The following is a 22,688-nucleotide window of genomic DNA, read 5'->3' on the forward strand; positions in this document are numbered from 1 at the left end:
TATCAAATTAAATAGAACAGTTTTGAATGGGAATATAGGCATCAAGGAAAAGAAAAGACAGCACCTCCTGGAATAAATGAAAAGGTGGCAGATGTATTAAATTTGATTTTACATTTTGAACATTGCAGGAAGATGGAGCAGATGGGAGTAACATTGAATGATGAATTTAAAATATAAAATTGGGGTATCTTAAATAGACCAAGCAAACTTTAAGAATAGAAGTTCAAGTTTGCATTTATTGTCACTTAACCAATTAAGGTACAGTGAAATTTGAGTTACCATACAGCCATACTAAGTGAAAACAACACAATATAACCATATAATCATATACATATACAATATACCATATATCATATACAATATATCAATATACAATATATCATATACAATACACATAAATTAAAACGTAACATAAACATCCACCACAGTGGAATCAACATTCCTCACTGTGATGGAAGGCATTAAAGTTCAGTCATCTTCCTCCTTTGTTCACCCGTGGTCGGTGCCTTGAACCCTCCACAGTTTGCCGCTACAGACGGTCCGATGTTCAGGCCCTGATCTGGATGGATTGTATCACATTTTAAAAGAATCTGGGGAAGAGATAGAAGCGGCATTACTACACATAATAAATCTTTGGAGAAAGGCCAAGTGCCAGAGGAAAAAGTAGATAGCTCCGTTAATACCTGTACCAACATGTTAAGAGAGTCTGAACACAGGGGGAAATATAGGTCGGTCAGCATAGTATCAGTACTGGTAAAGTAATGACATGACTTGTCATCACAGTAGACTTCAAGAAAAAGGTTGAGAGCACTAGATAATTAAGCTTTAGGAGCTGATAACATTTCAGCTGTGGCACTGAAGATAAGACACAACCTGCTGGAAACACCCTGTGGGTCAGGCAGCAACTATGGAAAAAGAAAGAGGCCAAAGAACTCTCATCAGGAAACTTAATTGCCTTGCCATCCAAAGATCTTTCAAGCTCTCGTGAATATACTCAGTGCCTGAATTTGCACATTTCTGTTGGGCAGAGAATTTTAATGATTCATTGTCGTGTGGCTGCAGAAACATCTTCTCAGCTCTGTCATGACGGCTGACACTTTATTTTGAGTCTATGACCATGATCACATTGAATGGCGGTGCTGGCTCGAAGGACCGAATGGCCTAATCCTGCACCTATTGTCTATTGTCTATGGACCCAAAGTTCCACGTATATCCCAACGAGGAGAAACACCATCTCTGTCAAGTCCACAAGAGCATTGTGAGTTCCAATGAAATCATCTCTCATATAAAATCGAGTGTGGGGGCGCGTGCTATGTAATCTCTCCTCTGAGTATAATCCCAGTGAACTATCTTTATACTTCCTCCAGCAGCAAATATATCCTTTCTTGGGTAGCAAAACTATACACAATATCGTGGAGCAGCTGTAGAGTTATTGCCTTACAGCGCTGGCAGCCCTAGAGACCCACGTTCAATCCCGAATACGGGTGCTGTCTGTACGGAGTTTGTACGTTCTCCCCGTGACCTGCATGGCTTTTCACCGAAATCTTCGGTTTCCTCCCACACTCCAAAGATGTACAGGTTTGTAGGTTAATTGGCTTGGTATAAGTGTAAATTGTCCCCAGTGTGTGTAGGATATTGTTAATGTGCGGGGATCGCTGGTTGGCGCAGACTCGGTGGGCCGAGGGGCCTGTTTCCGCGTTTCCGCGCTATATCTCTAAACTAAACTAATTCCAGGTACAATCTCACCAAAGTCTTTTACAATTGCAATCGGATGTCTTTATTCTTGTGCCCAGTTTTTCTTTCAGTAAAGACGAAGAGACTATTTGCCTTGTTAATTGCTTCCTGTATCTGCGTACTAACAGTCATTCATTCATGTGAAAGGACATCCTTGAGACTTTTGAAAGGCGCCCGCAAATAAATGTATTATTATTATAAACAGCAATACTATCATTTTCTCGGCATCTAAATAAAAGTAATGTTTATTGTCACATGTACCCAGGTACAGTGAAATGATTTTGTTGGGTGCAAGCAGTCAGTGGAAAGTCAATACGTGATTACAATTGAGCCATCCACAATGTACAGATACATGATAGAGGGAATAATATGAATAATGGTAAGTGCTAGATAACGTCCAGTAAAGTCCGATCAAAGATAGTCAGAGGGTGTTCAATGAGGTAGATAGTAATGTGGAGGAAGGAAATGCAGATGCTGGTTTAAACCAAAGATAGACACAAAAAGCTGGAGTAACGCAGCGGGACAGGCAGCATCTCTGGAGAGAAGGAATGGGTGCCGTTTCGGGTCGAGACCCTTCTTCAGACGTTTAATTTAGTCGTTTTTCTATCTTTTACCATATTCTATAAGCCACTTCTGTGCTCTCTCCTATATCTCCTCTTTGAACCACATCAACACTCGGGGCCTATTGCTCCTGATCCCTTCAAACAAATTATTGATATAGGCAGTGAAAGCTTGGGGGGGGGGGGGGGGGGGGGGGGTGGGCCCGAGCACCGATCTTTATGACACCCACCTGCCCCATTAACCCAACCTGAAAATGACCTTTTTATTCCAACTCTCAGTCGTCTGTCCTTCTGTCCATATGCACCTCATCAAAGGCCATATGAAAATCCAAACGCACCACTTTTACTAGTTCCCCCTTTTCCACTTTGCAAAATGCCTCAAATATCTCTAAAAGATTGGTCAAATTATGATCTATTTTTAATAAATCCATTTTGTCTGTGCTAAACCCTATTATATTCCAGGTCTTCTGTTAGCATTTTGTAACAATAAATTCAAACATTTTTGATACTCCTTATGTCCAGCTATCAATCATTATCTTATCATTTATTTCATAAATAATATGGTTATGCTTGTTTTCGTCCCATCTTTGCAACCATTCTAAAATCTTTGACATTTCTGAACCTTCAGAAGATGACAGCCAGTGCATCCATTAGCTCCATAGACACTAATTCAGCTTCTCATTCACTTTCAGAAGACTATCCAAGTCTTATTCTGTGAAGACAAACAAACATGTTTAATTTCCTTTTTTAAAAATTGTTTTATAACATAACTGTTTTAATATTTCTTGCTAGATATCTCCCTGATCCTCCTTTGTTTTTAGTTTAGAGATAGAGCATGGACACAGGCCCTTCTGCTCACCAATTAACCTAGAAACCAGCAACTCATTGGGATGTCAGGGGTAACGCGAGCACCAGAGGAAACCATGCAGTCATAGAGAGAACAGGCAAACTCCACACAGACAGCACCCGAGGTCAGGATCGAACCTGGGTCTCTGGCACTATGAGGCAGCAGCTCTACCAGTTGCACCACTGTGTCACCTTTGCTGAAATCCAAAGTTTCCTCAATATCCAGGCTTAAGTCTCTCGTAAGCTTTAGGTTAATACCAAATAATACAATACAATACAGTTTTATTCGTCTCATTGCACATAAAGTGCAAGTACTCTTGCATATGGCGTGCACAGCCTTGGTCTATTTGATCTTATTTGATTGTGCACGCCGGGTTGATTGCATTCATTGAAACAGGGCAGACCACGTGGAAGTTGCAATCTTCCACCCAGAACATTTGTTAATCCAGAGTCAAGAGTGTTTTATTGCCGTTTGACCCGAAAACAAAACAATGAAATTATTACTTGCAGCAACACAGCAGATATGTAAACGTAGTACCCTGTAAAACCCATAAGAACCAAAAAAAAGTTATATATATTCAGTGATTTGGGGACAATAGTGATATATATATTCTAATAGACTAAGTGGGAACCTTTGGATCCCATTCTCACACGGGAAGCCTGGTCCTCCAATGCAATATTCCACCTCTCCACCAATTCCAATATTCCACCACTCACGCATAGCCCCCACTGGGCAGGAGCGACTGACGTGTTCCCGTTGTGACACCCCTGATCACGGCTTGTGGACTCGCGGTTCACTCAGTCACGGCTTGTGGACTCACAGTTCACTCAGTCACGGCTTGTGGGTTCACTCAGTCACGGCTTGTGGACTCACAGTTCACTCAGTCACGGCTTGTGGGCTCACTGTTCACTCACAGGTGTGGGGGAGGGGTGTGTGTGGGGGAGGGGTTATGGTGGAGGAGGAGTGTGTGAGGGGGGGGTGTGGGCTCACCGGTTCCCGGCCCCAGCTCCGATTGCACTTACTGGCTGCATGACCCGGCTCTGCAATCAGCGGCTCCCGTCCCCAGTGCCTGTCGCGCTTACAGTCCCCACCCATGAACACAGCTAGCCACCGCCCGCAAACACAGCTTGCCCCCGCCCGCCAACACAGCCAGCCCCCACCTGTGGAATACAGCCCGCATTCCCCCCCTCCTTCAGCTTTGTTCTCGGCAACTTGATTGACAGCAGGTGCCGGAAGGGGCGTCGCCGTCCCAGCGAATAACAGACTAATAACTTTTGTAATATTTCACTGATCGGAACAAAACTTGGTGCACTTGGAGCAGAGGAGAAAGGTGAGTAAGGTGGCGAAAACATCCTAGTGATGTAGGGTACCGTTTTTGCGCAAATTTAAAAACAATGCAAACTGGAAGAGGACAAGATGATAGTTTTAGTAATATTTATAGATAGATAGATAGATAGATAGATAGATAGATAGATAGATAGATAGATAGATAGATAGATAGATAGATAGATAGATAGATAGATAGATGATTGAATGAATGCTACTTTATTGTCACATGTGACAAGTCACAGCGATGTTCTTTGTTTTGCACACATAAGGTATGAAAAGAGTCGCCACATAAAGGACGCTGAGAAAGTTACAAAGTATTCAATTTCAAAACAAAAAACTTTTTAATACACACATATGTGTGGGTGTGTGTATATGTGTGTATGTATGTGTGTGTGTCTGTATATGTGTGTGTGTGTGTGTGTATATGTATTCCAATTATTTTTTTCTATTCTATCATAAAATGTCACTATTGTCCCCATGTCATTGAATTTGTCAATCCATGGGCACCGCATGCTGTTGCTGTAGCCTCTGCCTTTGGAGAACCATCGATATAGATTCCCAGGTGCCACAAGTATTGAATCAGCTGATGTCAGTTAACCAGTTCCATCTGGTTACTAAATCAATGGATAGACTCACAGGCCCCAGGCTATTTGTCTACCACCACTCCATGCATGTTTACCACTTGTGACTGAAATGTACAAGATATGATCCTTGGAACTGGATTATCAAATAAATACCGGCGATGAAATCACGCATCAAAGTGCACACTCCATGGGCATTGTTCTCAGTAGACATTGCGCACAATGGACACTACGAGCTGGGTTGAAACATGTTGTGCCTCAGTAGAACCCGCAGACTGATGTCCACGGATACCATTCCCAGTCACACACCAGCCTGACTGGGAAAAATATCCCCATTCATTCATTGATGCAAGATCCAATGTCTGAAACTAGCAACATGGTAAGGGTACCTTCACCAGAAGGACTGCTACAGTTAAAGAAGGCTTGACACTCTTTCCAAGTGTGAATAGGGGTCAATAGTAACGCTGGCCTTAGTGAAAAACATCACCTCCAACAAATAAATTAGAACATGGGATAGCACAGTGGCTTAGCGGTAGAGTTGCTGCCCTAGGGCGCCAGAGAGCCAGGTTCTATCCTGACATTGGGTGCTGTCTGTACGGAGTTCGTACATTTTCTCTGTGACCATGTGTGTTTTCTCCAGGTGTACTGGTTTCCTCCCACATTCCAAAGTCGTGCAGGTTTTCTGTACGTGCCAATTGATCTACAAACTGGTGTGCCCCTGGTGTGCAGGGTGCAAAAGTGGGATAACATAGAACTAGTGTACGGGTGATCAATGGTTGGCATAGACTTGGTGGGCTGAAGGGCCTGTTTCCACGCTGTATGTCTAAGACTAAAAACTAAAACTAAAAACACGAGCTCGTACAAACACAAATATAGTGATGCCAGACGAACAGCTTCCAAATGATGTTGATAGAGAATGAATGTTGGTTGTCTTCCCTTTGATAATTACCTTGCTTTTCATTGAGATAGTGTCACGTTATCTTTTCCCTCCCCTGGTTTGTCAGACAGCTTTAGTTTATCCAAAGCTGGCACACTCAACAAAGTCGTGCACTTTTAGGATTGATTTATCACTCCAGTTTATTAAAAATATTATGTTGAAATAGACTTCCTGTCTTGGCATTGGCTCCGTTTTTAGTCATGTTATTGTCCAATTACATGTTACTTTAGAACTTTAAGTATGATCTTCTGAAAGTGCAGTACTTTCGGCAACCGAAAGTCGCTCACTCAGCTAACTGAACGGAGCATATGCCGGAAATCTAATATAAGGACAAAGTGCTGGTCGCAAGTTGATCAGCATCTGAAGCAGAAAGATAGGATATCCCTTTGGCCTCTAGCCTGCCCCCGGACTGGAATTGTCAGTGGGAAGCTCCCAAACAGGGACAAATTGCAACTTGCTCAAGAAAGCAAACGCTCTTGCATTCCTGGACATGTCCTGACTTATAGCAGGGACTTCGTCTGGACTGTGCTTCTTGCAATGAAGTTACAAACAATCTTTCATCGATCTTCTGGATCAAGTTCACTTATTCGTCTCTTCCGAGTATTTTCTGCTTTCCACTCCAATGTATGTTCTTACTTGGCAGGAATGTTTACACGGTGAGTTATTTTTGAAAGTCACTCGTTTAATGTAAGTGTTGGGTTGTGCCCTTACCTCAGGAGTCGGAGAAAATGATAGTTTTGAGCTGTTTTCTGGGCTTGAGAAAAGCAAACTAGTCTGTATCTCGGCTCGTTACTGGGGAGAAAAAAAAGAATGTTAGAAGTAATGGATGTGATTTTAAATCGAGGCCCCAAATCTGCCTGATAGATTTACAAGATCTCTTGAGAATTATCCAAAACGGATTAAAGTAAATCTGCTGAATGGTGTTGTACTTATCCTTCAGCTAATATTATGCAGTAAAGAGGCACAATACATGTTTCGTGAGTGATTCCTTCTGTTATCAGGGAAAAAAATAGTTCATAATTTGTTATTTTTTTGATTGATTTAAAACGGTGTTTAAAAAATTTAACTGATTTTTGACCGATTTCTATAAAAATTGTTGTGGAAAATGAAATGTACAAATGAGCAACAAATGAGGTTAGAAATGAGTTAAATGACTTTTTTCTTTTCACGCAGAAAGTTAGTGACATTTGAGGGTTGGTGAGTGCAAATTCAGTGCAACCGTTCAAAATGTAGCTGAATCACTGCCTTAGAACGGTTAAAACCGGCATACACGAAGTAGCGCAGATATAATAAATGGAAATATAACAAACTGCAGGCATTGGGTTTGAAATAAAAACAGAAAATGCAGAAAAACACTCAGGAGGTCGCACAGCCTCTGTGGAAAGGGAAACATTGGTAACATTGAAAGATAAAGATGGGTGGCACAGCCTCACTGTGCCAGAGAGTCAGATTTGATCCTGACCTCGGCTGCTGTCTGTACGGAGTTTGCACGTCATGTCTGTGACCGCGTGGGTTTCCACCGGTTGCTCTGGTTTCCTCCCACATCCCAAAGACCCGCGGGCTTGTACGTTAATGGTCTGCTGTAAAACGTCCCCAGTGTATAGGGAGTGGGATAACATAGAACTAGCGTGTGTGGGTGATTGATGGTTGGCGTGGGTCAGTTTCCATGCTGTATCTCTAAACTAAACTAAACTAAGATATAAAAACTGGGGAGCGTACCATTTAAGCGAATCTTATCTATCTTGGAATAAGCATGATAGACCATGATAGAACAGTCTGAAGAAAGGTCTCAAGCTGAAACGCCTCAATCCATGTTCTCCAGAGATGCAACCTACCATATCATTAAGTCTGCATTAATTCCTTTAATTTTAATGGAGCCTATTTGATTACAGTTCCTAATTTTAAAGCAAGTTTACAGGAGAACAGGACATTTAAATAACTATGCAAGAACCTATGCTGATTATTTATACACAGTGCCTTTTCCTGATCTAGGATGCACTTACTGAAAGGATGGCTGGTTGCCAATTCATTAATAACTTTCATAACAAGGTCGGGTTCAACCTTGAAAAACTTTAAAATTGTAACACTCTGGAGAAATAGTGGACTGTATATTGAAAGATTTGGCACAGGCTCGCTGGGCTAAATGGCCTCCTTCTATGCTGCTTGATTCAAAGTTTCCAAGATGTTAAAGCATAACAAGAAGCATCTGTTGTCTATTGAAAAATGTGTCAAACTTCCTGACAGAGTGGAAATCTGCCTGCCTTCATCCCACCTGGAATCATTCCTGAGCCTCCAAGTCTCTGGTAATTCACAAACGTTAGTTTGGAATGAACTTTAGGGTCAACGCATTGAAAACACAAGGAGGCTGGAAAATACTTAACTAATCAGGAGCATTTGTGGAGAGACAAACAGAATTAATGTTTTCTGTAAAGCCCCTGGTCCTACTTTCCCGAGTTACTCACAAATTGTCCCGAGTTTTCCCCTTGATTCAAATTCGGAGATGCCGACCGTAGGTACTCGGGGCTATTTTTTTTACTCGTGGACATTTTTCAACATGCTGAAAAAACGTCCCGACTTACCTGATGCCCCTAGTACCTACGGCTGGCATTACGATCCACTACAAAATATCTATGGACTCCTACGGCCAACTACGGACTCGCTGCGGACTCCTATGGACTCGCTATGGCCATTCTCTGAGTTTGAATCGAGAGGAAAACGTGGGAGAATTTGTGAGTATCTCGGGAAAGAGGGACAGGGGCTTTAATGATCTTATTGTTACGTGATCCAACATCCTGTTTACTGGTCAGTTTTCATATGAAGTTTTGTCTCGCCAGAAGTGCAAAGAAACACAACAAACAGTGTCCCCGTCTACTATAGCTGCACATACCTAAAGATTATTAAGATTAGGACGGCGCAGTGGTAGAGTTGCAGCCTCATAGCACCAGGCACCCAGGTTCGAACCTGACCACTGGTGCTGTCTGTGTGGAGTTTGCACGTTCTCTCTGTGACCTGTATGGGTTTTCTCCGGGTGCTCCGGTTTCCTCCCACACGCCAAGGACATACAAGTTTGGAGGTTAATTGTAACTTGTAAATTGTGCCCAGTGGGAAGGATCGTGCTAGCGTACAGGGCGATCGCTGGTCGGCGCGGACTTGGTGGGCGGAAGGAACTGTTTTCACGCTGTATCTCTAAAGTAAAGATTGGTGACACAAGCCCTATACTGTGCCTGACTCTGAGGAGCCCAGACTTTGCCCCCCCCCCCTTCCCCAGAAACATATTTGCACTCAGCTTTATTGCTGCGCATGTGTCTCACTGAATCTAACGGCCTGGAAGGAGTCTGAGGTAGTAATTTACAAGGATTCGCGGTACTGCTAACGTTGCAGTGATGTATCCCAGAGTGACTCCATTCAATTGTAGTGAACTCCTCCACCACATTGGAAGGCAGCAGACCGCTCCAATGCTGTAATTAATTGAAAGCACACTTTTCCCCTGGGTTTAGCAAGAGGGTGTGTGTGGTTTCAAATTCCATCTGCATGGAGTTTCTCTCTGAAGGTACTTCACAATGATGGTATCTATGAATGGATGCTGAGTAAATCAAACTTCTCGGGGCTCAAATAGTGCAAGGCCTGGATGGAGTGAATGTGGAGAGGATGTTTCCACTAGTTGGAGAGTCTAGGACCAGAGGCCATAGCCTCAGAATTAAAGGACACACCTTTAAAAGGAGATGAGTAGGAATTTCTTTAGTGAGAGGGTGGTGAATCTGTGGAATTCATTGCCAAGTCAATGGATATTTTTAAGGTGGAGTTTGACAGATTTATGATTAGTACAGGTGTCTGGAGTTGCGGGGCAAAGGCAGGGGAATGAATGGGGTTGAGAGGGAAAGATAGATCAGCCATGATTGAATGGCAGAGTAGACTTGATGGGCTGAATGGCATTATTCTGCTCCTAGAACATATGAACATATGACTCTGTTGTACTGAATATGTTGAAGATTTCTTTCATTTTAAATGTCAACAAAGTATTTTTATGATCCTAGGTCTTAAACAATAGTCTGAGTATACACAAGTGTATTTGCTTGACATTGTTCTACTTCATAGGAAGAATTATCCCAGATAAATGAATAGATTTTTCAATAGTCTATGATAACACGTGGTTTTGAAAAAAGAGGTATTTAATTAATTCAAAATGACAATGCAAAAAATAGCAATTTCTATCTTTGACGGTTGTTTACTGCTTAAAACATTACCCATAAAAGGAGACCTTGCCTTTTCAAGTTGCCCTATTTGTGCACTGATTTATATAATCTTTTCCTATTTCTCTCCCAAAACACTCCCAAATTCATTCCATTCATCCTCTTTGTCAAGCGCTCACCATTTTCAGTTCAGCCTTTGATTTAATCCCACTTTATATCTTGTGTTATTGTACCGAGAACTTGAACTTTTAAACCTGTTCACCACCCAGACGAGCATAACGTCACCTCAGTAATTTACCTCAATCTTCTACGCATGTTCTCCTTCTGAGAGGAACACCCAGATCAGGAGGGTTCAGCTCATGTTCAACATGTCTGTTCCTATCAGAAAACAGGCATGTTCTCAGCTTCTTGTACACTGGGGAGTGTGGAGTCGCTGTGTTTCCTTAGTAACCTTCAAACATGTTGTAATTTTCTACTTTTTTGTGTACATGGCTGCGTATTTCTTTCTTCTCATCCATTTTATGCATTTTCATGGGATGTGTGGTAAATAATGCTTAGAGTCTGTCCTTCATTCAATCTGACCAAAAGCCCCTGATTGATGTAGGCAGTTCCGAGGCAAATAATGTACTGGGAAGAGTCCCTGAGTTCACACCATGTTGCATGGCAGATGAGTAGGTATAATGGTCATGTGTAGGAACGAACTGAACTGCAGACGCTGGTTTACATCAAAGACATAACTCAAATGCTGGAGTAACTCAGAGGGTCAGGCAGCATCTCTGGAGAAAAGCAGTAGGTTAAGTTTCAGGTCGAGACCCTTCTTCGGACTGAAGAAGGTTACTCCAGCATTTTGTGTCTATCTATAATGGTGATGTGTTGTGAGTGAGTATTGTCTTAAAGTCTGAGTTTTGTGCATGTGCATGGAGCTGAGAAATCCATACATCTTCCAGTCACCACACCAAATCCACATGAATGTACATACAATGATACTTGCATACTGGACTGGTACCTCATTAGGTCATAAGTGATAGGAACAGAATTAGGCCATTCAGCCCATCAAGTCCACTCCGCCATTCAATCATGGTTGATCTTTCTTTCCCCCCTAACCCCATTCTACTGCCTTATTCACATAACTCTTGACTCCCATACTAATCAAGAATCTATTTTTAAAAATCCATTGGAAAGATGTATGATCAACAAATTAAGTGTATTCCATCACAGCCTTGATGGCTGTAGAAGGCTGTGCCTTGTAGATGGTGGAAAGGCCTTGGGGTATCAGGAGATGAGCCACTTGCCACAATGTACCTTGGCTTGGACCTGTCTATAGTCATAGCTGGTCAGTCTTGGCTGGTCATTGGTGGTCCTCAGGATGCTGGTAATGTTATTGAATGTCAAAGAAAGATGGTGACACTCTGTTTTGGTGGAAGTGGTCATTGTTTGGCATTTTGTAGTGGCATCGTTTTTTGTTGCTTAGGATAAAAACAAGTAATGCCGGAAAAACTCAGCTTAGGCCTCATTCTTGAATCCCGAGTTCTTTTGATGTGTGTCCTCCAGCTCTGACTCGACGTTGGACATCAGTTGTCCTCAGTTCTTTTCCCTTTAACCCAGACTCCGCTAGATTCTGCTCTTCCTTATTGAGTGAAACCCAGGCAGGAGCCGGTCAGAGTTCAGGCTGAAGAAGTGTCCCGATCCGAAACGTCAGTTATCCATGTTCTCCAGAGTTGCTGCCTGACTTGCTGAATTATGCCCCTGTCCCACTTAGGAGACCTAAACAACAACCTCTGGTGACCTTGCCCGTCACCCAAAAAAAAATCAAGGTCGAGGTGACCTGCAACCTCCTACCACCTCCCACGCATGTGTTGAAAACCTTCCTCGACTATGATGAAAACCGGCTTCGACTAGACTTGAGACTAAAAAATGATCGTTTTTTAAAACGGCAACCTATTTCTAGTCGAGGCCGGTTTTAATCATGATGAAAACATAGCAGCAACCTAGATGAAGCCTCAACCACGCGGAAACCACTTTCAACCATTAGGGAGAGTGACCAAAACCTCCGGTGACCTTGTGCAAACCTTGGGTGGCGGGCAAAGTCTCCAGAGGTTGCTGTTTAGGTCTCCTAAGTGGGACAGGGGCTTAACTCCAGCACGTTTGTGGCTTGCCAGGGAATATAAATCCCATTGGCACATGAGTTCAGTTGCAGTTTTATAACAGGTGGAGTGGATGAGGAATCTGAACAAGTGAAAGCTTATAAGCAAACTATTGCACTGACTTTAGGGCAGGCAACGTTAACCAATTCTGCCAGTGACTTTCTGTAGTTAATGGAGTGGCTAATTTAGCTGTGTGTTATAGTGGGTTTCAGATTTCTATGCTACTGCAAGTTAATAGCCAAAAGTATTCACTTGTCTTAAGTGCTGGGACGGGAACAATCCTAGCATGCTACAGCTTTATAGACATATTAAATACAATGACACAACCAGTACATTTATAATAGAAAATCAGCATTCTAGTAAACCAGTCCATATTGGTGTAAGCACCTACAATATGTAGTGCTGGGGTTTAAAACGCGTGTATATCTAATAGTGAATTGCACAGTTTTTTTTTATCCAGAGTAGGGGAATCAAAAGCAAGTGTACATATATTTAAGTCAGAAGATGTGTTCCGACCAAAAACGTCACCTATTCCTTTTCTGCAGTGATGCTGCCTGACCCGCTGAGTTACTCCAGCACTTTGTGTCTATCTTCCATATACATGTTTGAGGTGAAAGGGGCAAGAGCTTCTGCCCCCCCCCCCCCCCCCCCCCCCTCTCCAGTTGAATCACTACCTTTAGGGTGGCGCAGCATTAGAGTTGCTGCCCTACAGCGCCAGAGACCTGGGTTCAATCCTGACTGTGGATGCTGTCTGTATGGAGTGTGTACATTCTCCCCGTCACCGCGAGGGTTTTCTCCGAGATCTTCGGTTTCCTCCCACACTCCAAAGACATACAGGTTTGTACATTAATTGGTTTGCATTAGTGTAAAATTGCCCCTAGTGTGTGTAGAATAGTGTAGGGTGTGCGGGGATCGCTGGTCGGTACGGACTCCGTGGGCCAAAGGGCCTGTTTCAGCACTGTATCACTAAACTAAACTAAACTTTAAAAATCTAATATGAACCTGAAGGGCAACTCTTTCACACAGAGGGTGGTGGGTATATGGAACGAGTTTGCAGAGGAGGTAGTTGAGGCAAGTACTGTATCAGAATTTAAAAGACACTTGGACAGGTACATGGATAGGAAAGGTTTAGAGGGATATGGGTCAAATGCGGAGAAATGGGACTAGTTTAGAAGGGGCATTTTTGGTTGTCATGGACAAGCTGGGATGAAGGGTGTGTTTCAGCGCTTATGACTATTAATACTATTCAGCTCAGCTGTTGGCAAAGTGTTGCCACAATTCAGTGACATCTTAGAAAAAGGTTTGCAAAGAATCTGTAATGAGATTTTATAGGTATATCAAACCTTTTTAAAAAGTTTGCAAATAATTGTTTTCACTTGCAGAATACTAGGTTGACATCGACAACAGTTCTGAATGTTGTTGGAAAATATAGGAAAAGGTTAACATTAAACTTTTGTCTGAAGTTAAACTGCACTTAAAACAAAACGTAAAGGAACACCCGACACAGCCAGCGATTTATATCCCTTGGCATGTGTAATTAAATACTGTGGCTAATCTGAAAATTCAGTAAGGTGGCACAGTGGCACAGCTGTTGGAGCTGCTGCCTCACAGTGCCAGAGATCCGGGTTCAATCTTCAGCTTGGTTACTGTCTGCGTGGAGTTTGCACGTTCTCCCTGTGACTGTGTGGGTTTGCTCTGGGTACTCTGGTTTCCCGGCCCATATACCAAAAATGTGCGGGTTTGTGGTCTAATTGGCCTCTGTAAAACTGGCACTAGCAAGTCGCGAGTGGAAGAGAAAGAGGGATAACATAGAACCAGTGTGAAGGGGTGATCGATGGTCGGTGTGGACTCGGTGGAACAAAGGTGCTGTATCTCTAAACTGTTTGTGATTATCAGTTTAATTTTCTTCAAACTCTGATGTTTCCAAACTACTGTGAGCTTTGTAGCATTTTAAACCTAACGTACTTGCATTTAAATAAATTAAGAACTTTTTAAAAATTCCTGTACACCCTTCTAAGACTGCATTATGCAGCAATGTTTTGGAAAATCACTCGCATTTGTGAGTGCATTTACATTTTTATGGTTTTCTTTCTCACATTACTCTAACTTTCCTTGCAAAACATTCCTCAACAAAGAATGTTTTTACGATTGCTCACCACTCTAACTAATGTGAGAGGGAATGAAAGTAAAATAAAGGAAAGTCTTCATTTACTTCATGAAAGTCTTTCACGACCTGAAATTCCTTCACAGCCAATTAAGTACTTTTGAAGTGTGGCCACTATTGTAATGAAGGGAAGATAGAAAATGAGGTATATTTTCCATGGGGGCGCCTGGTTCTGTGCAAGTCCAGCTACTCCTCTGTTGACACAGAGTTGAAGGGAAAATTGAAGCTCTTGTTATTTTTTTAATCTGTACTTTCTCTGTGTAGCTGCGGCACTTCATTGTAATGAAGTGCCATTTTAATGGCAGCAATATTCACACACCAACATTAGCAACACCTAATGTCACCAATACAAATGCACTTTGTGTCAGTTCTTGCAGATCTATTACTCATTATTCAGACCAGCTCTGTGCAGCCAAATCTTATTTATATTTGCCCTCAGTGCAGGCAGTTGCAAAGATGAAAACAATAGAAATGAAAGATAGAAACATAGAAATTAGGTGCAGGAGTAGGCCATTCGGCCCTTCGAGCCTGCACCGCCATTCAATATGATCATGGCTGATCATCCAACTCCGTATCCTGTACCTGCCTTCTCTCCATACCCCCTGATCCCTTTAGCCACAAGGGCCACATCTAACTCCCTCTTAAATATAGCCAATGAACTGGCCTCAACTACCTTCTGTGGCAGAGAATTCCACAGATTCACCACTCTCTGTGTGAAAAATGTTTTTTTCTCTATGCCTAACTAAGCCTAGGAAGGAACAGCAGATGCTGGTTTACAACGAAAATCGACGCAATATGCTGGAGTAACTCAGCGAGACAGGCAGCATCTCTGGAGAGAAGGGATGGGTGACGTTTTGGAACGAGCATCAAAGTAGGCATACCTTGAGCAGACTTTGCAGCCGGCAAAATGTGTACGAAGGAACTGCAGATGCTGGTTTACACCGAAGACAGACACCAAATGCTGGTGTAACTCAACGGGACAGACCGAAGCTAGGTCTCTGCCTTGAACTTTAATTTTAGATGATAGGCTTCAGAGATACAGTGCAGAAACAGGCACATCGGCCCACCGAGTCCATGCCAACTCGCACACCTACACTCTTGGGATGATTTACAATTTTTCATCAATGCCAATTAACCTATAAACCTACAAATTGGAGTGTGGGAGGAAACTGGAGCACCCGGAGAAAACCCACTCAGGTCATGGGGAGAACGTTCAAACTCCGTACAGACAGTACCCGTAGTCAGGATCAAACCCGGGTCTCTGATTCTGTAAGGCAACAACTCTACCACTGCGTCACAAGCAGTTGTCATACTGAGTTGTAATGCATCCAGATAGGATGTTTTTTATGGTGTATATGTGGAATTTGGCCATAGTCATTGGAGACGTATAGAGATTTCCTTATCCCTCTGAGGAAGTAGAGCTGTTGACATGCCTTCTCACCTGTAGCTTCAATGTGGGTGGTGTGATTTACACCAAGCAACTTGAAGCCCGTGACCAATTTCACTTCAGCACCATTGATACAGACTGGTGTGCAAACTTCGCCTCATTTCCTGAAGTCAATACCAGCTCCTTCATTTTGCTGACATTGAGGGAGAAGTTGTTCTTCTAAACTCTTTATCTCGTTCCTGTACTCTAACTCATTATTGTTTGACATGCGGCCCACTAGGGTGGTGTCATCTGCAAACTTGTAAGTGGAGCTAGAGCAGAATTAGGCTGCACAGGGGTGAGTGTATAGGCAGCATTGTAAGAGGCTAAGAACAGAACCTTGTGGGGTGTCAATGGTGAGATTTCTCATGGAGAATGTTTCGTCAGCGACCCTTAGTCTTCTTCTTACCGAGCCCACACACAAGATTAGAAGTTGTTCAGCCAGACGGCATGTGCAAACAATGGTGCCTGTCTTGCGCTTCTTGTGTGTGGTGGTGGTGGAAAGATTGGTGTAAACAGGGCCGAGATGTGAAAGCTCTTTCCTTGACCCTTATTGATTGTGGTCTATGGGTCAGGAGGTCAATGATCTGGTTGCCATGGAGGGTACTGGTTGCCATGGAGGGTACTGGTTGCCATGGAGGGTACTGAGTCCAATGTCCAAGAGTTTGGACATGAGTTTGGTTGGAATTAAGGTGCTGATGATGGAGTCTGTACTTCAAGAGAGAGTTAGATATAGCTCTTAGGGCTAACGGAATCAAAGGATATGGGGAAAAAGCAGGAACGGTAATGATTCTGGATGATCAGCCATGATCATATTGAATGGCGGTGCTGGCTCGAAGGGCTGAATAGCCTACTCCTGCACCTACTTTCTATGTATCTTACAGTGTTCATGTACCTTGGCGCAAGTCCTCAAAATCAGAGATTTTACCACTGCTCTTTATTCCCTAGTGGTCATTGAGATCAAGTGCTCAAATATCTGGAAATCAAAGAGGAGGAAGATATGTTTGAGTTCTACAGATCTGATTTTATTGACGAAAAATCTTGTCAATCTTCCATCCTTATGGAAAGTTCAACTACGCAGTATTCATTGCATTTTGAGGGGATTTTTTCCATGGTCTTGCCACTCCCTCGGCACCGAATGCCATTCAATTATGTTCTGAATGATCGTGTTTCAATTGCAAACATGTCTCACTGCTATCAATTTTACTCGCCAGAGAAAAACATGTTCTTTCACCCATCTGTCAAAATGTCGAACCCCTTCATCACCCTGTAAACTGCACCAAACCAAAATCATGTTCATGCAATCTGCGAAGTTAGCCCTTTCTCGTCAGTCTGAAGAAGGGTCCCGAAACAAAACATAGCCATTCCATTCCCTGAGCACTGTGAGATGAAGAGGAATTTCTTTAGTCCAGAGGGCAGTGAATCTGTGGAATTCATTGGCACAGAAGGCTGTGGGGGTCAAGTCAATGGATATTTTTAAGGTGGAGATTGATAGATTCTTGATTAGTATGGGCGTCAGGAGTTACAGTACAGGGAGAAGGCAGAAGAATGAGGTTGAGAGGGAACGATAGATCAGCCATGATTGAATGGCGGAGTATACTCGATGGGCTGAATGGCCTAGTGTTGCTCCTATCACTTATGAACTTATGTGCTTTACCCAAGTTTCCAGCATCTGCAGTTCCTTGTGTAACCCATGTTTAATATTGGCATTATTCTGGTGAAGCTCTGCTGAGCCCGCCCCAAGTCCAAAATACCTCACACGAGAGTGATTCCAAATGCATCTGACCGACAAAACTGAAGTTTAAACCTGCGTTGTAACCCCTTTGAATAGCTAACCAAATACAAAACTTTATTGCTGGACTTTGGGAGATTAGTCTTTTATATGAAACACTACGCCAAGCTCCTCTGTACATCCTGAATATCAATGATCCCATTGTTAAAGTTGGTACAGCGGCCCCACAAGTAGTGCAGCTGTATCACAGCTCCAGTGACAATGGATCAATACCATCCTTTGCAAGATCTCTCCTTGACTGCGTGCGTTTCCGTCAGGTTCTCCCACAGTCGAGAGTCAAGTCATGCTGTCCACAATGTTATTATCTTTATTCTGGTTTCCATGGTCAACCACAAGCAGAGGATTTTCCCGATGTTGGGGGAGTCCAGAACCAGGGGCCACAGTTTAAGAATTATGGAGTAAGCCATTTAGAACGGAGACGAGGAAACACTTTTTCTCACAGAGAGTTGTGAGTCTGTGGAATTTTCTGCCTCGGAGGGCTGTGGAGGCCGGTTCTCTGGATGCTTTCCAGAGAGAGCTAGATAGGGCTCTTACAAATAGCGGAGTCAGGGGATATGGGGAGAAAGCAAGAACGGGGTACTGATTGGGGATGATCAGCCATGATCACATTGAATGGTGGTGCTGGCTCGAAGGGCCGAATGGCCTACTCCTGCACCTATTGCCAATTGTCTATTGAGTTCAAGCACACAATCCCTTGAAAGTGGCATTACATGTAGATAGGGTGGTAAAGAGGATTTTGGGTTAATTGGCCTTCATCAGCCAGGGTACGGACATTCGAACATTGTGTTACGGTTGCACAAGACGTTGGTGAGGTGAAGGTTGGAGGACTTGGTTTATACTCTCTAGATTTTGCATTCAGAAACTTACAAAATTTTTGGTCAAATTGTTCTGCAGGACAAGGGAGCTTGTAAAGGGGAAATCCTTTACCGAGCTGGATAGAACTTTTTTAAGAGATGAATCTCTGGAATGCCACAGTTGAGGGGATTTACAGGAAATTAGGTCAGGGGTCAGGGGGTATGGAGAAACAAGAAACTGAATGGCCATGATTATGGCGGTATACCGAAAGATTGACCTAATTTCTAATGTTTCTATGTGCTGATGAGTATACTCAGAAAGTGCGGACCAGGCAGCGCGTCTTTGGAGAAAACGGATGGGTGACATTTTGGGTCGGGACCCTTCTCCAGACTGAAAAGCCTGAAGAAAGGTCCCGACACAAAACGTCACCTATCCTTTTTCTCAGAAAAGCTGCCTGAGCCGCTGACCTCACAGCCCCAGACCTCCAGTACTTTGTGGCTCAGTTAGGGATAGGGGCAGGAACTTGCAACCTTCACGTGGTCTGCCCTGTTTCAACAAATGCAATCAACCTGGCATGCACAATCAGATAAGATCAAATAGAACAAGTTGTCCTACAACTTTAGGCTGTGCACGCCATAGGCAAGACGAAGAATTAGGGATAGTATTTGATCCATAGAAGAGACAGATAAATGGCCCAAGAAAGCAGAATACTGGACCAGACGTAGTTTAGAGCTCAACAAAGGAGGTCCAAGAGATTAATTAAGAGAAAACTGATCTGTGTAAGCTTTCAGGAATGAAATATAGTTACATTTGGAATACAATCAACTGACTTTCCAGCATATCATTGAATAAAACCATTAAGGGATGTACTTTAGACTTTAGAGATACAGTGTGGAAACTTTGGCCCATCAAGTTGGTGCTGACCAATGATCACCCCATTCACTAGCACGATCCTACACACCAGGGCCAATTTACAATTTTACCGAAGCCGATTAACCTACAAATCTGTATGTCTTTGGGATGTGGGAGGAAACCGGATCTCCCGGAGAAAACCCACACAGTCGCACGGAGAACGTACAAACTCCGTGCAGAGGATATACCAACTCCGTACATTTCTAGACAAGATGTTTAAGTGAATAAATGTATCTAGAACCATGTGGAAATTAAGTGTTGCAAATGAACTATATTCTGTTAAAGTGCTTGTTTTCATACGTATTTCTATATCAGTTACTGACTTGCGCATCTGTGCAGTATTCATTGCAACATTCCCAGAGTATTTAACAAACCTCTTTGTTGCCCATCTGTCCGTTAGATCATTGCTTTTCAAGATGGAGAACTCCGAGAACATTAGCATGATTTCCCACAGCATAAGACGACGCGTCGTGTCGAAGAATGGCCACAACAACGTGAAGATTGACCAAGTAGACGGCTGGGCCTTCCTCTACCTCCAAGATCTCTGGACCACCGTCATCGACATGAAATGGCGCTACAAACTAACCCTCTTCACCGCCACGTTTGTGGTGACCTGGTTTCTTTTTGGGATCCTGTGGTACGCCATTGCGTTCGTTCACGGGGACTTGGAGTTGCTCCACCCACCGGCCAACCACACGCCGTGCGTCGTCAACATCGAGACCTTAACGGGAGCGTTCCTGTTTTCCCTCGAGTCCCAGACGACCATCGGCTACGGCTTCCGCTGCATTACGGAGGAGTGCCCGTTCGCCATCATCCTGCTGATCACTCAGCTGGTCATCACCACGCTGGCGGAGATCTTCGTCACGGGCACCTTCCTGGCCAAGATCGCCAGGCCGAAAAAGCGCTCGGAGACCATCAGGTTCAGCTACCACGCCGCTGTCGCCATACGGGACAACAAGCTGTGCCTCATGCTGCGTGTGGCCAACATGAGGAAGAGCCTTCTCCTCCAGTGTCAGCTCGCTGGGAAATTCCTACACAACCACATCACAGAGGAAGGGGAGATCATTAAACTCAGGCAGGAACACGTGGACTTTCAAGTGGACACCGGCTCCGTGAGTCCATTCCTCATTTTCCCCTTGACTTTTTATCACAGCATTGACGAGAAAAGCCCCCTGAACAGGTATACATCAGCTAATCTGAGGAATAAGGACTTTGAGTTGGTCGTCATCTTAAATGCTACGGTGGAGTCCACTGGTGCCGCTTGCCAGATCAGAACCTCTTACGTGCCCGAGGAGATACTCTGGGGCTACGAGTTCATGCCCCTCATGTCACTGTCACCTGATGGGAAATACCTGGTGGACTTCAGTTTCTTCGATAAGCTCAGGAAGAGCTCCAATCCTTACTTTGCCTCCAACGTCCTTGGGTACGGGGACATTGACAAGCTAAAGCTTGAAGAGCAGTACCGAGAGGATGAACAAAACAACCTGATCAGTCGAATCCAAACAGTTCATAGCAATGTCTAACAATATCTTCAGGACCCAATATGACACGGACAATTTCAATGTCTTTTGAAAGCTTTGTAATTGACAGACATCTGTTTGGTACATCATAGACATTCAGTAAGGACACCTACATTGAAAGAAATCCTTCAGTTAAAGCCAATGTCGCAAGGGTCCCAGTGGCTTTATGCATCAAGATCAAAAATAGTAAAAAAGAAACATTAAGGGGGAAAATTGCTAGTGTTTTCATTTGATTTTCTGCTTTATTAAAATTTCATGATGTACCTAACTTTTCTAGCAGCACCTTTCCGAGATCATTGATCCTCAGATCTAGTTCGGGTTATCATTCTTTTTCATCTTTAAATAAGCAATGATAGCTCCTGTTTTTAACTTTGTTGCATGCTTTGTTCATTTTCTGCCTTGCTCAAAGCTGCAATCAGCTCCACTCTTGGCTTCACCTTACAACCTATCTCATTGTGTCTTACATTAACTGGTGCTGACCAGATAGGAATCGTAGACTAATCATGGAATTATATCACACCGCACAGAATCATTTTGCCCATTCCGTCCATCCTCACCAGGGATTCATCTATTACCATCACCTTCTCATGAGTTTATAGGTTCACAAATTATAGAATTAGGCCCCATTTAGTCTGCTCCACCATTTAATCAGGGCTGATCTATCTATCACTCACAACCCCATTCTCCTGCCTTCTCCCCGTAACCCATGACACCCACATTAATCGAGAATTTTAAAAATATCCATTGACTTGGCCTCCACAGCCATCTGTGGCAATGAATTTCACAGATTCACCACACTTGGGCTAAAGAAATGTCCCCTCATCTCCTCTCTAAAGGCATGTCCTTTTATTTGGAGGCTATGACCTTTCGGCCTCGACTCTCCCACTATTGGAAACATCCTCTCCGCATCCACTCTATCCAGGCTCTTCACTGTTCGGTAAATCCCCTCATCCTTCTAAACTCTAGCGGGTACAGGTTCAGTGTCATCAAACGTTCATCATTTATTGACCCAATCATTCCTAGGATCATTCTCGTAAACGTCCTCTGGACCCTCTCCAAAACCAGCATATCCTTCCTCAGATACGGGGCCCAAAACTACTCACAATACTCCTGATGTGGTCTGACAAGTGCCTTATACTTCAAGTCCTCTTGAAATAAATGCTAGCATTACATTTGCCTTCCTTACTACCAATTCCACTTGCAAATTAACTTTTTGGGAAACTGGTTTCTCTGCCTTTCGTAGGCAGGGCTGAGGTATTAGTGGCTTTCAATCCCATCCTTTTTGATTAAGTAATATCTTATGTTAGTGCAGGCCACGTACTGAAAACATACTGCCATAGTGCCAAACACTGCAGCCTTAATGTCTTCTCAGAGTTTGGACTATTGGCACAGGAGAACAGAGGGCTCTCTTTCTGTTGCTTCAAGCTATTTGCCCAGAATGTTGAGCAGCAGAGAACTATGTTGATTTGCACAAATAGAACTGGCAGCTATGTCCACTCCCCTACAGACTCTCAATCCAGACATTGCTTCACTTGATGTGCCCCGACATCAACCCCTTTCTCTCCTTCCACACACATCATTTTGTCGTAAGAGAGAACTGCAGATGCTGGTTTAAATCGAAGCTAGACACAAAATGCTGGAGTAACTCAGTGGGTGAGGCAGCATCTCTGGAGAGAAGGAATGGGCGACGTTTTGGGTCTGGACTCCAGAGATGCCGCCTCACCCGCTGAGTTACTCCAGCATTTTGTGTCTACCAT

The 22,688-nt window shown here is 43.4% G+C and overlaps 1 protein-coding gene across 2 annotated transcripts; it reads left to right on the top strand.

Moving 5' to 3' along the window:
* The first annotated feature begins 401 nt into the window (after positions 1-401).
* Positions 402-21,194, top strand: kcnj15 (potassium inwardly rectifying channel subfamily J member 15). 2 transcript variants are annotated; one of them, XM_055645161.1, is made up of 2 exons: positions 402-1,258; positions 19,812-21,194. In XM_055645161.1, exons 1-2 carry the CDS (start codon positions 1,131-1,133, stop codon positions 20,932-20,934), a joined length of 1,251 nt encoding a protein of 416 aa, XP_055501136.1. In that variant the 5' UTR covers positions 402-1,130; the 3' UTR covers positions 20,935-21,194. The 2 variants fall into 2 exon arrangements, with proteins under 2 accessions (XP_055501136.1, XP_055501137.1); XM_055645162.1 differs by lacking the exon at positions 402-1,258 and adding an exon at positions 6,473-6,644.
* Positions 21,195-22,688: the final 1,494 nt, after the last annotated feature.

The sequence above is a fragment of the Leucoraja erinacea genome, chromosome 13 (genome assembly GCF_028641065.1).
Source record: "Leucoraja erinacea ecotype New England chromosome 13, Leri_hhj_1, whole genome shotgun sequence".
NCBI lineage: Eukaryota > Metazoa > Chordata > Chondrichthyes > Rajiformes > Rajidae > Leucoraja > Leucoraja erinaceus.

What these genes read in the sequence shown, in the direction of transcription:
- kcnj15 (XM_055645161.1), top strand. Translation starts at nt 1,131, where the DNA reads ATGGCGGTGCTGGCTCGAAGGACCGAATGGCCTAATCCTGCACCTATT. An exon ending in GTCAAGTCCACAAGAGCATT is followed by an intron (nt 1,259 to 19,811) that starts GTGAGTTCCAAT and finishes TCTGTCCGTTAG; the next exon opens with ATCATTGCTTTTCAAGATGG.